This window comes from Vigna angularis, chromosome 2, assembly GCF_016808095.1.
Source record: "Vigna angularis cultivar LongXiaoDou No.4 chromosome 2, ASM1680809v1, whole genome shotgun sequence".
Lineage (NCBI taxonomy): Eukaryota > Viridiplantae > Streptophyta > Magnoliopsida > Fabales > Fabaceae > Vigna > Vigna angularis.
In genome coordinates, this window is record NC_068971.1 from 31,718,521 (window position 1) to 31,736,353 (window position 17,833).

A 17,833-nucleotide genomic window follows, 5' to 3' on the forward strand; every position below is an offset into this window, starting at 1 on the left:
ATGTAAAGACAAACCGAGGGCATTTTACCGCTCGTCCTTCAACATGAACTGAGAGGGATTTACCTCTCGCCCTTCAACATGAGCCTAGAGGGATTTACCTCTCGGTCTGCAACATTAACCGAGAGGGATTTATCGCTCGTCCTTCAACATGAACCGAGAGGAATTTACCGCTCGTCCTTCAACATGAACCGAGAGGGATTTACCGCTCGGCCTTTGACTTAACCGAGAGGGATTTACCGCTCGTCCTTCAACATGAACCGAGAGGAATTTACCTCTCGGTCTTCAACATTAACCGAGGGCGTTTTACCGCTCGACCTTCAATATTAACCGAGAGGGATTTACCGCTCGTCCTTCAACATGAACTGAGAGGAATTTACCGCTCGTCCTTTAACATGAACCGAGAGGAATTTACCGCTCGTCCCTCAACATGAACCGAGAGGAATTTACCGCTCGTCCTTCAACATGAACCGAGAGGGATTTACCTCTCAGTCTTTAACATTAATCGAGAGGGATTTACCGCTCGTCCTTCAACATGAACCGAGAGGAATTTACCGCTCGTCCTTCAACATGAACCGAGAGGGATTTACCGCTCGTCCTTCAACATGAACCGAGAGGAATTTACCTCTCGGTCTTCAACATTAACCGAGGGCGTTTTACCGCTCGACCTTCAACATTAACCGAGAGGGATTTACCGCTCGTCCTTCAACATGAACCGAGAGGAATTTACCGCTCGTCCTTCAACATGAACCGAGAGGGATTTACCGCTCGGCCTTTGACTTAACCGAGAGGGATTTACCGCTCGTCCTTCAACATGAACCGAGAGGAATTTACCTCTCGGTCTTCAACATTAACATAGGGCGTTTTACCGCTCGACCTTCAACATGAACCGAGAGGAATTTACCTCTCAGTCTTCAACATTAACCGAGGGCGTTTTACCGCTCGACCTTCAACATTAACCGAGAGGGATTTACCGCTCGTCCTTCAACATGAACCGAGAGGAATTTACCGCTCGTCCTTCAACATGAACCGAGAGGGATTTACATCTCGGCCTTTGACTTAACCGAGAGGGCTTTACCTCTCTGCTTTGAGCTAGGAGTGCTTCCTAGTGAACGGGCTTTACTGTTCAGTTTTGAGAGGGCTTTACCTCTCTGCTTTGAGCTAGGAGTGCTTCCTAGTGAACGGGCTTTACCGTTCGGTTTTGAGAGGGCTTTACCTCTCTGCTTTGAGCTAGGAGTGCTTCCTAGTGAACGGGCTTTACCGTTCGGTTTTGAGAGGGCTTTACCTCTCTACTTTGATCTAGGAGTGCTTCCTAGTGAACGGGCTTTACCGTTCAGCTTTGAGAGGGCTTTACCTCTCTGCTTTGAGCTAGGAGTTCTTCCTAGTGAACGGGCTTTACCGTTCGGCTTTGAGAGGGCTTTACCTCTCTCCCGAGAGGAATTTACCGCCCAGTCTTTGACCTAGGAGTGTTTCCTAGGGAACAGGCTTTACCGTTCAGCTTTGTTGTTCCTCTATGCTCCTCGTGGTCACCATTGGGTTTGACGCTCGGCCCCACGGTGGGCGCCAAAATGTTTCGGTAGATATTTTGCGGGATCGAGAGACTAACCTGCTGATGTGTCTGAACCGCTCGCTCGCTTCCAAACTCCTGCTATTGGTCGATCGGTGTTGGCACAAACCGATCGGTCTCCTTCTTGACGAGGGAGGATGTACCTGCAAAAGATACTTCGACGCTCAAGTTAGGCGTGTGATTTGAAGAGCCTCGGCTCTTAGTTGAATATTTAGTGAATGGTTATCACTATTGAGTATTGGAGAGTAACATAGAGTAAATAATGCATAAGTGGAACGTACCTGGCTTTCGGCCTTGGCTTTGTATTTATAATTTACCTCATGGATCCTGAGCTGATATAAGCCCAATAAAATATAAACAGAATAAACTATAAACAGATTACCTGAAAATCTGGTTGGTTGTTTATAATCACTCGGTCAATATTTCATATGATACATCAATTCTCATAAAAGAAATAATAAAATAAAACATTGTTAGGTATTTATACATTCTTGATTGTGGTGAATAGATTTAATTGTTTCATAGAGCCTGAGAGGGGCAATTGTCAACTTTACAAAGGGATCTAAATACCCATAAAAAAAATTACAAATTTAAAGATTTAAAGGAACGATGAAAGAAAGTTAATATTTATATATATTTTTCCTTATTTTCGACTGTACCAAATTTCAAAGTTTGCAATCAAAACCGTAGAATACGCACATTAGGAAAACATCATTAACAAGTAACTTTTAAATATAACTTTGAATTCTAAAATTAAAAGAATAAAAAAAATATTTTTCCTTTTAATTATTAGACACGCATGGATAGAATAAGATCCCATTCTTAGAGTGGAAACATGTACATGGCATAACATTATAGGTAACTTGTAGGACAAAATTAATTTAACAATATGTTCAAAAGATGTGTTCCCCATGATAACATTGTAACCCTGCCTATATATACATGCAAAGAGATCATTTGCTTCTCACTTTTTCTCTCCTTTTTCTCTCTCTTTCTAATATCATATAAATCTTCTATCAATGAATCTTCAAAATTCCCCACGGAATCTTCCAATGGCTTGAGTTCATACATGAAACTGGAAATGGGAAAATATAGGGAGGATTTGAAGACTTGGCGTATATCTTATGGTCCCACATAATGATTAAAAGAGATGAATAAAATAGGGTAAAGATTATTGCATAAATTGCTGTAGGTATATTTGAATTTCAATTTAATCCCCTAATCTTTCTAATTTTTTCTTTTGTATCCCTAAATAAATAATAAATATTTTATAATACATGTCATGTCATGTCTGACCAAGACTAATGGAGATATACCTTTCATTTCTTCTTTTATGAGCATGCATTCCTTCTTTTCAAAATTCATGTAACCTTTGGCTTTGCACACACAAACTAAGGAACCTCCCATATGCAACAACTCAATCTTTTCACACGCGTTTCTTTCCGCTTTTAAAAAATCGGCATAGTTTAATGAACAAATTACACCCACTTTAAAATCAAACAGTAAAGCAATAACAGAAAAAGACACTAAGATGAAACATTATCAGAAGCTTGAGGAAAACTAAAATAAAAATAAAGGTAGTTCTTTTGGCTGGCACATAAAGCAAACCCCACTGGCCACAACAATTAACATACCTTTCTTCTCTCCTTAGCCCTTGTCTTTTTTTCTCTCCAAGTTTGGCATCCCCTTCTCCTTAACCACCAAGGAAGTCTTCTACTTATTGAGAAAGCCCCCACTTTACCACATGCTCCATATTTGGCTTGTTTTCTCAATCAAGCAAGAGCAAAGAAGCAGAAGCAGAAACTATAGCAGAAGAAACTGAGAGTGATCAGAGTGAAGGGAAATGGGAGCTGATTGGGGACCAGTTATTGTTGCAGTGGCTTTGTTCATACTCTTGTCTCCTGGTTTGTTGTTCCAGTTTCCAGCAAGGTATAGAGTGGTTGAGTTTGGCAACATGAGCACCAGTGGGATTGCAATTTTGATTCATGCCATCATATTTTTCTGCATACTTACCATCTTGGTTGTAGCAATAGGCATTCACATACACATCAACTGATCAATCCAACTTCACCACAAATCCTCATCATTATGTTTACAATTACCTTCTTCTCTTTTCTCTTTTGCTCCTTTCATGTACTAATTTCCCTTTTAAAGTTTTTCATCTTGGGCACTGTGTACCAAAAATTTGTTCAAAATGGATAAGGAGATATAAAACTATATAGGAATTATGTCTTTTGTTACTGTTTAATTTCAGTAGTCTTTATGCTTCTTCTGTGTGATTTTGGTCGCATTGACTTGTATTTACTGCATCTTATGTTCTTAATTCCTAAGGGGTTGTTTGCATCAGAATATTCTGGATGCAATTCAATAGAATCTCGCAAACCGATATGTTTAGTAAATATAAAAATAATGAAAAATATGTTTAGTTACTCTTATCCTTCTAATATTCTACATAAATAATCTTGGTTCTCATTGTTTTAATTATTTACTTTTGTTCTATGTATTTAAAGATTAATAACTTCAATTTTCAATCTACGCATTTAAAAATGAATAATTTTATTGATAATTATCATCCAAATTTATAGTTGGGACATAAACAACCAATCGGGTTCTAAGTTTAACATGGTTAATAATACTTGTTGCCTTTTGCTCCTAAAACCGTTCGACTTTATTGTAATAATAAGTACCCAACAACGTTTTGGTTGATTTTTTTTGTTCCCCTGTATCGATGTAAAAAACCCAAATTATCATAAGTTAAAAACATTTCAAATTCTATGCTTTACAAATTTATTTTAAATTATGTAATTTAAAAGTAAAAATTGCATTTGAGATGGTTCGATGTATTACATATTACACAACTCAAAAATATATAAATTAATGTGAAATTTTAAGAATATGTACTACATGTGTTGGACTTTGGTTCTTCAAACAAGAAAGAATATATTTTTAATATAGATTATATAATTTAAAATACATTTTCAAATTACATAATTTAAAAATAAAAAATATATCATCTAAATTATACTTTTGATATACGTGATTTAAAAGTTCAGAAATATGTTAATGATTAAATAATTTAAAATATATTTTTGAATTATTCAACTTGAAATATATTGTCTTATTTAAAAAATTATGTAATGCAAAAAATATTTTTAAATTCTACAACTTAAAAATCTAAAATATTTGTATTTTAGACATTTTTAACAATTCTATGAAGGTACAGAAAGAAGTAATGGGTACAAGAAGAAAGTATAAGTGCAAAATTCTGCATCTTTTTCACTGCGGCTGGGGATATAAGAACGGTGCCAACTTTGACCATATGCCAATCACTTTTATCAAATCCACTTCTTTTTCATTAATATTTTTTTTCATTAATATTCACTCCTAAAGCTTAAAGATTAAAGAGTCTGATATATATTATGCACCAAATTCATGCTTATCGTATCTACCCAACCACCATGATGTAAGAGGAGTACATAATGCATATACCATTTTCGCTCACCTTCAACTTCCTTTATGTTAATATTTATGTTTCAATGTTTCTCGTATATACACTATGTTTTAAAATATTTTTGTTTTGTATAATTCGGAAATCATTTTTATTTTCAAATTCTACAACCTAATTTTTTTTTCTTTTGTGTTGTATAATTTAAAAGTTGTTTTTTATTTTAAACTTTAGTTTATATAATGTAAAAGTAATTTTATTTTGCATAAAAACCATGGCATGTGGGCCACTTTAGTTTTTTAACAATGGGGTTGTAGAAAAACAATGAAGGAAAACGAAATCTCATATCATTTTGTCATTAAACGGATTCTTATATCCGTAAACGGATGTGCACGTCCGTTTTTTAGTTTTTTTTTATCATTACAAAATTATTAAACAAAATAAAAATGATAAAAACATAATATATCTATATATTATTAATATAATTAAAATAATTTCATAAATATATAAAAAAATGTAAAATTTAATAACTTTAAACTAATACTTTGACATTATAAAGTTATTGAGAATTCTTCAACGGATATGAAAATTAGTAAACGAATGACATCCGTTGAAGCTAAATGGTGAAAAGTAAATTTTTTTAATGATCAACTTTGATGCCAGTCAAAGGTAGATTAGGGATGTGGTGGTGCAGGAAGAAGGATGTAGTAGTGTAGGGAGAAGCACTCTTTTTTGTAATTTGCGGACAAAATATCTGTATTGTTTCGATCTAACATAAATATGATACCATTTATTGAGACAGACAATCGCAATTTGTGTTTTCTAACAAGTCTTTAAGGATTGAAAAAGTAATGTCAAAGACAAATATAATTTCTTTTTCTCAAATATGAAAAATACTAATTTTTTAAATATATTATTAGACCTTTAATTTATGTCAGTACATCTTTACTTTCAATTTGGATAAGTTTATCTTGACCTTCAATTTAGATATTTAGTGGGGGCCAACCTAACCGAATTTAGTCAAATTTTGGTTCAGGTCAACTTTGACAAATTTCGATCGAAGTTGATTCAATTGAATTCCCTCTGATTTATGTAAGGTTCGACACACCCATATTTGGGCAAATTTCGACCAAAGCCGACTGTCACGAATTCGACCAAATTTTGGAAGGGATCGACTCAGTCATATCGATCGAATTTCGGTTAGACTCGATGATGAGTGTATATTTATATTGTCATTTAGCCTTTAATCTTGGATTCTTAATTAGTTTTTGTACTTTAAAAGAACATTTTAATTAGGATTTGTTATAATTGAGTTTATTGCACGAGATATAAAAACATGATAGAAATAGCTTTTTAGTTGCATAAATGGTCTTTGGATATTTAGATGTGTGTTAATGCAACTGCAACTAAGTTGAACTCATGGAGATGTGAAAATAAATTGGTTAAAGTTTCATGACACCTTAAAGATGAATTCAAGAATAGAAAATAATAAAAAACCACAAAGCTAAGACTTGCATGAAGAAGGCAAGGAAAACATGAAAAAAAAATGAAGAAATTTGGCGAGGAAAACCACAAAAAAAAAATGACACCTTAAATATTACTATGCCTAATCATATTCTTTTACCTCTTATATCGTGATTGAATGTGTTTATTCCAATAATTAGCTTTTTATTTGATATAAGAGGTAAAAGAATATGATTACGCATAGTAATATTTAATTGAGAATGTACTTTAGTTAAATTTACTAAGTAATCTACAAAGTTCTTACTTTTAATTAAGAATGTACGTTGGTTAATAGTGAGATTACCAATAAATTAATTAAGAATTTACATTGAACAATAATATTTAAATAACCAATGATGAATCCTACTTTGAAAAGGGAGTGAAATCAACCTATTTTCTTTATCATTGTTTTTTATCTTTTTAATTTTTTTTATAAATATATTGCTTTCTATCTTTTGTTATTTTGTTCATTAATCTTTTATTTTCTTTTATTACTTATATTATTTTATTTGACTATAACCCATATTATATAGTTTTTATAAGAACTAATTTGTTAGAAATCAATGTTGTGTTCGTTGGGACACAACTTATGGTTCAATTTCCCCTTTCTATTTTGTTGGCTAATATCTTAGCAATACTAAAGTTGTTATAGTTTACTAGTATTAATTTGATCGTGTTAATGATAATGTTATTAGTCAGTTGGATCGAATTCGACCAAATTTCAGTCGTGGTCGACTTAAGAGAATTTGGTTGTAACATCCCAAATTCTCACATTAATGTAACAACCCAACTTTTTACATTAATGTAACATCCCAAATTTTCACACTTGATAATTAACATTACATTTACGGTAACATTCCGTAATCTCACCCTTTAAAATTTCCTAGTTAATATAAGTCTATACATGTAAAAAGATTCTAATTATAGTTCTTCTACTCCTCCCTTTCCTTGGCACTATGTGAGGCGACATTCCTTCATCTGCTCCCGTATAACGAATTATACGATCATCGCACATACCCAAACACAAAACACAAACAAGTAGGGTGAGCTAACATGCAACAAATCATTTAAAACATGTATAATTACCTTGATATAAACATCATATAATAATAATGTTCGACACCCTCATACCACAATCCCTATTAGACACTCGTCTCACAATACCCAATAGACACCACAATACCCAATAGACACTCATCCGGATGATACGTTGATGAGCGGTCACGGGAGGTTATGCACTTGGAATGACTTCTACTTCTTCTTACAAATACACTTCCAAAATACTTCATACCATTCACAAGGTTAGTCCCCTCACTATGTCCAAAACCGGCACATAGACCAGGACCTCCTGCTCCTCTCACCACATAATTCATCCCTCTCTACTTGAGACTAGATGATTATTAGAGTATCAGGATAACCTCCAACTACGGGACCCTCAACATCAACATATACACAAATACTATAATATTACTGAATCTCTCCACGAGACTCATGCCATACTCATATTCCTCAACTCATATTATACCATTACGAAATCTACCCCTAATCCTCATACACATACCCTGACATTACAGAATCTCTCCGCGAGACTCATACCATACTCACATTCCTCGACTCATATTATACCCTTACGACATTTCCCCGTAATATTCATACATGTGTAGATGCATAAATTCAAATCAAATAAACTTCAATCATTTCAGAAATCATACAAACTGAATATATTCCAACAAGATATATTACATGATAATTTAACAGTACATAATCTGTACACAAGATTTAAGTTAAAAACCTGTCGAGTAGACTTCCAGGAAAGAGAGGTGCGTCACAATGGACAACTTAAGTACCAAGTCTTTCCTTAGCCAAAGTGTTCCTCAACTAGTTTTTAACAAATTTCTTATTAACAGATTCAAAACAACAGCATATAATATTTATACCGAATATCAATATAGATAAACATACAGTAAGCATTAACAATATTCATACATAATTTCAAGACATGAATAGTAATAAAACAGTACTAAATCATAATATAAAAGCTTAGAAAAGTTAGCTCCCCTACCTCTATTCCAGATTCCTCTTGATCTGAATTTATTTCCCCGAAACCCTTCAGAACCTCTACTCTTCTTGCAACTAAAAATTTCTCCCTAGCTCTTTCTTCTCTATTTCTCAAGCTCTCACTTGATTCCTCTTTTCTTGGTGCAAAATACCCTTCCCTCCCATGGCTATTTATAGTAAAAAAAAAATTTACTATTCATTAATATTTTAATATTATTTATTATTTTAATATTATTTAAAAATAATATTTCAATCATTTTCTCACCAAATCTGATCCTAATTTCTACCTACTACTTACTTCCATGCTAAGGAATCTTAATGCTGAAAATTTATTTTTACTATTTACTTTTTACTATTTACTATTCACTTTTTACTATTTACTATTCACTTTTTACTATTCACTATTCATTTTTTACTATTCGATTTTCTTAAAAAAAAAATACTAAATAAGTTATCAAAAATTTTAACCTCTCCTTCTAAAATTACTATAATTTTATATTCAAAATATATATTTTTCTATCCATTAAAATTATTATTACTAATAAAATGCTAAAATTTACTATTATAAATATTTTTTTTTCATGGGTCTTACATTCTCCCGAACAACAAAAATTTTCGTCCTCGAAAATTCGAAAATTCGACATAAAAATAAAGTTATGATTATTTCACCTTATCTTCTAGTTTCCTTGTAAACTCATTTACTCTACTTATTTTGTGCATAAAATTTCTAGCATCTCAAATTGAAATGTACTCACGAAAAATTTAAAATCATAAACCTTCAAAACACTCTTACTTGTCACTTCTAGCCTCGTCAAAACCACCATTAAACATACCCCACTAGTCTCAAAATAATCCATTAATGTTTTAAAAGAACTCATTACTCATAAACTATTAATCACAAAATTCCAGAAAACTTTTCATTCCTACTATAACCAGAAAGTGATTCTCCTTATAGATCCCTATTTAAGACTTTCATGACCTTATAAAACTCTAAGAATCATTCTTTTTCCGTAACAACCTTCCATTATATTTTCTCAACACAATTTCTACTCCTAGAAATTGTACACCTCTAAAAGCCAGTTATGTTTACCAAAATTATACTAGATTGTTCCACCTTACCCTCTACTTCTATTCTCCGTAAAATTTATAATTACTCTGATGATTACACGGAGTCCAAAACACTATTACTAAACAATTCATCCTTTATGTTTTTCTTTTCTATACCCATTTAACAAGAACTTGTCCAAAATAATACCTATATTGAGTATGCTTTATAACATCCATAGAAACCCTTCCACACTTAAGATCATGCATCCTTTCCTTCACTCGTCCTTGATGAACTTATCTGACTCTCGGTAATACTGCCTTCACCCTTAACCACACTTAATGTTCAACAATCAACTCACAATTCTTGAAGACCATAAACTTCTAAAAACATATTGGAACATGACCAAACCATCCTTTCGATCATACCCTAAACTACAATATCTATCCTTCACTTGCATTGATCAGATATCCCTAAAATACTGATCCTCATCCTTTATTTAACCCACACTAAATGTTGAACCACTATTTTTTTTTTTTTTTTACCTGATAAACACTTCTGAAATACTTGACAAAACTAGAATAATCAAACTTCTTTCAAGATTATACTCCAAATTACCTCAACCTTCATCTAATTGTTTTCCTAGCAAACATTACTAGCCTAAGTTAAAACATTCTCCAAGAATTAACTTATAAACTCTAAATCTTAGGAATATAAACCTTGTCCTCAAAATACCTTCCCACATCCTAACCTAACATGAATCCACAAACTTAACGTTGCCTCTAACCCAGTACCTAACAACTGCGTATCTTTGATAAGACTCAGCAGATCACTCAATCAACAATGTTATAAATTCTGAAACCACTTATTTTAATCTTAATAAGGCCGAATTTAAAACTAACTAACTTCCATATCAGCACTGCACCTACTCATTTAAATAAACCACTTATGCCACATAAGTTAAATCCATCCTATGACATTAAAATATAGTTTAATGGTTAAACTAATTAATCCTCTAATACTTGAAATAACTCCTACAGATATAAAGAATTTATGGGTAATCAAAACATGTCATAGCACAAAACCATTGTGCCAAGTATCCCTTCCCACCACTCTATTCAAGAGCTTTTTCAGGCAAGTATACTCTCCAAACCATTTAACCACCATGTTACTTCCTACCACTCTTCTAGAGATTATCAGGGCAATTGCCACCACTTAAAGAGCTTATTAATGCAATCAACCACAACACAACCTTAATTATAACATGCTTCCCGATATCAAAACCATATCCCCAGGATATTTAGTGTTAACCAAATCTTAAATTTTTATCTTATGCGAACTAAAAGTAAATATAAATAAGTTCACTCACACACATCATTGGTCAGAGATCAAGGTGCGACATATAAATCTTTACCCATCCTTTACATCACCATTGAGGTTTGAATACTACCATATAACTATGCCTGATGAAATTGCTCCAATCACAACCTACAACTTCTTAATTATTCCAAATTCCCTAATCACATTAGTATTGCAACTCTCCTTTTTATCTATTTCCAAACTCTTCTTCTTCCTTGTCTTGCCATGTTCATAATATTAATTCAACCTACACTGCCTCTACTAACTTTAATATTCCAAAATCAATAAGATTTTCAACCATAAATCATGACTCTTCAATCCTCTCATAAAAATACCAAAACTTTGCATAAGCTGAAAGCCAAAATTTTCGTACCTGGATTTTCTCTACCACTCGTCATACCAAAATCACATACTCTCAAATTTTATCTCTAATACATTTACTGGAAAAATCTAACCATCTCTTTTTGATCATCCATTTAGCTTAGAATCCATTTAATACTTCATTCTTCTCTAAAGACCTCGTGTTCTCTTAACTTACAAATTTCTCCTCCTATTAAACTTTCTCTCAATCCTCTTTATGCCTTATACCATTTCTCTTCTACTCTTCTTCGTCTAATATTTGATTTATCCTTAATCTACTTCAGTATTCCTATCCCTTTTTATTTTAAACTTTATCTTCAAATCTTCCACCATTTTTTTTTTCAGATTCCAACCATCACTGATACATCAATCCATGTTACCAATCTCACACAATGCCACTCCGTTTCTCATCAACACTTCCCTCTCTTCTGACTTCTAACATTACTGATATACTAAACCAAACTGATTTCTCAAACCTTGCTACATTCATGCTTATCCAAAGCTTCTCTTAATCTAGCCTTTGAACTTAACTCCTTTTTGTGAAACGTAAGATATCTAATCTCCTGATTTTGTCCTGCAAACATCTTAAAACATAACTTCTAAACACCAACATCTTCACTTATCCTTTGAAACTCAAATTCTAGTATTATATCTCCCTATGAAGGCTTTAACTAATTCTAATATCTTTCATAAACCTTGAGAATTAAGAAAGGAAAATCATCTCTCGTAAAAGTCATGAGTAGTTAGACACAATACTCTACTATCTAGACTTGGAGAAAATGGTAAGTATACCATTTAGACTCAATTCTTCATAGAGAAGACACGACAGACCCATGACACAAAGGTCATCCTAAGGACGAACTACTCTGATACCATTAATGTAACATCCCAAATTCTCACATTAATGTAACAACCCAACTTTTTACATTAATGTAACATCCCAAATTTTCACACTTGATAATTAACATTACATTTACGGTAACATTCCGTAATCTCACCCTTTAAAATTTCCTAGTTAATATAAGTCTATACATGTAAAAAGATTCTAATTATAGTTCTTCTACTCCTCCCTTTCCTTGGCACTATGTGAGGCGACATTCCTTCATCTGCTCCCGTATAACGAATTATACGATCATCGCACATACCCAAACACAAAACACAAACAAGTAGGGTGAGCTAACATGCAACAAATCATTTAAAACATGTATAATTACCTTGATATAAACATCATATAATAATAATGTTCGACACCCTCATACCACAATCCCTATTAGACACTCGTCTCACAATACCCAATAGACACCACAATACCCAATAGACACTCATCCGGATGATACGTTGATGAGCGGTCACGGGAGGTTATGCACTTGGAATGACTTCTACTTCTTCTTACAAATACACTTCCAAAATACTTCATACCATTCACAAGGTTAGTCCCCTCACTATGTCCAAAACCGGCACATAGACCAGGACCTCCTGCTCCTCTCACCACATAATTCATCCCTCTCTACTTGAGACTAGATGATTATTAGAGTATCAGGATAACCTCCAACTACGGGACCCTCAACATCAACATATACACAAATACTATAATATTACTGAATCTCTCCACGAGACTCATGCCATACTCATATTCCTCAACTCATATTATACCATTACGAAATCTACCCCTAATCCTCATACACATACCCTGACATTACAGAATCTCTCCGCGAGACTCATACCATACTCACATTCCTCGACTCATATTATACCCTTACGACATTTCCCCGTAATATTCATACATGTGTAGATGCATAAATTCAAATCAAATAAACTTCAATCATTTCAGAAATCATACAAACTGAATATATTCCAACAAGATATATTACATGATAATTTAACAGTACATAATCTGTACACAAGATTTAAGTTAAAAACCTGTCGAGTAGACTTCCAGGAAAGAGAGGTGCGTCACAATGGACAACTTAAGTACCAAGTCTTTCCTTAGCCAAAGTGTTCCTCAACTAGTTTTTAACAAATTTCTTATTAACAGATTCAAAACAACAGCATATAATATTTATACCGAATATCAATATAGATAAACATACAGTAAGCATTAACAATATTCATACATAATTTCAAGACATGAATAGTAATAAAACAGTACTAAATCATAATATAAAAGCTTAGAAAAGTTAGCTCCCCTACCTCTATTCCAGATTCCTCTTGATCTGAATTTATTTCCCCGAAACCCTTCAGAACCTCTACTCTTCTTGCAACTAAAAATTTCTCCCTAGCTCTTTCTTCTCTATTTCTCAAGCTCTCACTTGATTCCTCTTTTCTTGGTGCAAAATACCCTTCCCTCCCATGGCTATTTATAGTAAAAAAAAAATTTACTATTCATTAATATTTTAATATTATTTATTATTTTAATATTATTTAAAAATAATATTTCAATCATTTTCTCACCAAATCTGATCCTAATTTCTACCTACTACTTACTTCCATGCTAAGGAATCTTAATGCTGAAAATTTATTTTTACTATTTACTTTTTACTATTTATTATTCACTTTTTACTATTTACTATTCACTTTTTACTATTCACTATTCATTTTTTACTATTCGATTTTCTTAAAAAAAAAAAATACTAAATAAGTTATCAAAAATTTTAACCTCTCCTTCTAAAATTACTATAATTTTATATTCAAAATATATATTTTTCTATCCATTAAAATTATTATTACTAATAAAATGCTAAAATTTACTATTATAAATATTTTTTTTTCATGGGTCTTACATTCTCCCGAACAACAAAAATTTTCGTCCTCGAAAATTCGAAAATTCGACATAAAAATAAAGTTATGATTATTTCACCTTATCTTCTAGTTTCCTTGTAAACTCATTTACTCTACTTATTTTGTGCATAAAATTTCTAGCATCTCAAATTGAAATGTACTCACGAAAAATTTAAAATCATAAACCTTCAAAACACTCTTACTTGTCACTTCTAGCCTCGTCAAAACCACCATTAAACATACCCCACTAGTCTCAAAATAATCCATTAATGTTTTAAAAGAACTCATTACTCATAAACTATTAATCACAAAATTCTAGAAAACTTTTCATTCCTACTATAACCAGAAAGTGATTCTCCTTATAGATCCCTATTTAAGACTTTCATGACCCTATAAAACTCTAAGAATCATTCTTTTTCCGTAACAACCTTCCATTATATTTTCTCAACACAATTTCTACTCCTAGAAATTGTACACCTCTAAAAGCCAGTTATGTTTACCAAAATTATACTAGATTGTTCCACCTTACCCTCTACTTCTATTCTCCGTAAAATTTATAATTACTCTGATGATTACACGGAGTCCAAAACACTATTACTAAACAATTCATCCTTTATGTTTTTCTTTTCTATACCCATTTAACAAGAACTTGTCCAAAATAATACCTATATTGAGTATGCTTTATAACATCCATAGAAACCCTTCCACACTTAAGATCATGCATCCTTTCCTTCACTCGTCCTTGATGAACTTATCTGACTCTCGGTAATACTGCCTTCACCCTTAACCACACTTAATGTTCAACAATCAACTCACAATTCTTGAAGACCATAAACTTCTAAAAACATATTGGAACATGACCAAACCATCCTTTCGATCATACCCTAAACTACAATATCTATCCTTCACTTGCATTGATCAGATATCCCTAAAATACTGATCCTCATCCTTTATTTAACCCACACTAAATGTTGAACCACTATTTTTTTTTTTTTTACCTGATAAACACTTCTGAAATACTTGACAAAACTAGAATAATCAAACTTCTTTCAAGATTATACTCCAAATTACCTCAACCTTCATCTAATTGTTTTCCTAGCAAACATTACTAGCCTAAGTTAAAACATTCTCCAAGAATTAACTTATAAACTCTAAATCTTAGGAATATAAACCTTGTCCTCAAAATACCTTCCCACATCCTAACCTAACATGAATCCACAAACTTAACGTTGCCTCTAACCCAGTACCTAACAACTGCGTATCTTTGATAAGACTCAGCAGATCACTCAATCAACAATGTTATAAATTCTGAAACCACTTATTTTAATCTTAATAAGGCCGAATTTAAAACTAACTAACTTCCATATCAGCACTGCACCTACTCATTTAAATAAACCACTTATGCCACATAAGTTAAATCCATCCTATGACATTAAAATATAGTTTAATGGTTAAACTAATTAATCCTCTAATACTTGAAATAACTCCTACAGATATAAAGAATTTATGGGTAATCAAAACATGTCATAGCACAAAACCATTGTGCCAAGTATCCCTTCCCACCACTCTATTCAAGAGCTTTTTCAGGCAAGTATACTCTCCAAACCATTTAACCACCATGTTACTTCCTACCACTCTTCTAGAGATTATCAGGGCAATTGCCACCACTTAAAGAGCTTATTAATGCAATCAACCACAACACAACCTTAATTATAACATGCTTCCCGATATCAAAACCATATCCCCAGGATATTTAGTGTTAACCAAATCTTAAATTTTTATCTTATGCGAACTAAAAGTAAATATAAATAAGTTCACTCACACACATCATTGGTCAGAGATCAAGGTGCGACATATAAATCTTTACCCATCCTTTACATCACCATTGAGGTTTGAATACTACCATATAACTATGCCTGATGAAATTGCTCCAATCACAACCTACAACTTCTTAATTATTCCAAATTCCCTAATCACATTAGTATTGCAACTCTCCTTTTTATCTATTTCCAAACTCTTCTTCTTCCTTGTCTTGCCATGTTCATAATATTAATTCAACCTACACTGCCTCTACTAACTTTAATATTCCAAAATCAATAAGATTTTCAACCATAAATCATGACTCTTCAATCCTCTCATAAAAATACCAAAACTTTGCATAAGCTGAAAGCCAAAATTTTCGTACCTGGATTTTCTCTACCACTCGTCATACCAAAATCACATACTCTCAAATTTTATCTCTAATACATTTACTGGAAAAATCTAACCATCTCTTTTTGATCATCCATTTAGCTTAGAATCCATTTAATACTTCATTCTTCTCTAAAGACCTCGTGTTCTCTTAACTTACAAATTTCTCCTCCTATTAAACTTTCTCTCAATCCTCTTTATGCCTTATACCATTTCTCTTCTACTCTTCTTCGTCTAATATTTGATTTATCCTTAATCTACTTCAGTATTCCTATCCCTTTTTATTTTAAACTTTATCTTCAAATCTTCCACCATTTTTTTTTTCAGATTCCAACCATCACTGATACATCAATCCATGTTACCAATCTCACACAATGCCACTCCGTTTCTCATCAACACTTCCCTCTCTTCTGACTTCTAACATTACTGATATACTAAACCAAACTGATTTCTCAAACCTTGCTACATTCATGCTTATCCAAAGCTTCTCTTAATCTAGCCTTTGAACTTAACTCCTTTTTGTGAAACGTAAGATATCTAATCTCCTGATTTTGTCCTGCAAACATCTTAAAACATAACTTCTAAACACCAACATCTTCACTTATCCTTTGAAACTCAAATTCTAGTATTATATCTCCCTATGAAGGCTTTAACTAATTCTAATATCTTTCATAAACCTTGAGAATTAAGAAAGGAAAATCATCTCTCGTAAAAGTCATGAGTAGTTAGACACAATACTCTACTATCTAGACTTGGAGAAAATGGTAAGTATACCATTTAGACTCAATTCTTCATAGAGAAGACACGACAGACCCATGACACAAAGGTCATCCTAAGGACGAACTACTCTGATACCATTAATGTAACATCCCAAATTCTCACATTAATGTAACAACCCAACTTTTTACATTAATGTAACATCCCAAATTTTCACACTTGATAATTAACATTACATTTACGGTAACATTCCGTAATCTCACCCTTTAAAATTTCCTAGTTAATATAAGTCTATACATGTAAAAAGATTCTAATTATAGTTCTTCTACTCCTCCCTTTCCTTGGCACTATGTGAGGCGACATTCCTTCATCTGCTCCCGTATAACGAATTATACGATCATCGCACATACCCAAACACAAAACACAAACAAGTAGGGTGAGCTAACATGCAACAAATCATTTAAAACATGTATAATTACCTTGATATAAACATCATATAATAATAATGTTCGACACCCTCATACCACAATCCCTATTAGACACTCGTCTCACAATACCCAATAGACACCACAATACCCAATAGACACTCATCCGGATGATACGTTGATGAGCGGTCACGGGAGGTTATGCACTTGGAATGACTTCTACTTCTTCTTACAAATACACTTCCAAAATACTTCATACCATTCACAAGGTTAGTCCCCTCACTATGTCCAAAACCGGCACATAGACCAGGACCTCCTGCTCCTCTCACCACATAATTCATCCCTCTCTACTTGAGACTAGATGATTATTAGAGTATCAGGATAACCTC

General features: G+C 32.8%; 1 protein-coding gene across 1 annotated transcript; it reads left to right on the forward strand.

Moving 5' to 3' along the window:
* The first annotated feature begins 3,194 nt into the window (after nt 1-3,194).
* On the forward strand, nt 3,195-3,832 carry LOC108328556 (uncharacterized). The gene has a single exon (XM_017562436.2). The coding sequence runs from the start codon at nt 3,408-3,410 to the stop codon at nt 3,618-3,620; it is 213 nt and encodes a 70-aa protein (XP_017417925.1). The 5' UTR covers nt 3,195-3,407; the 3' UTR covers nt 3,621-3,832.
* Nucleotides 3,833-17,833: the final 14,001 nt, after the last annotated feature.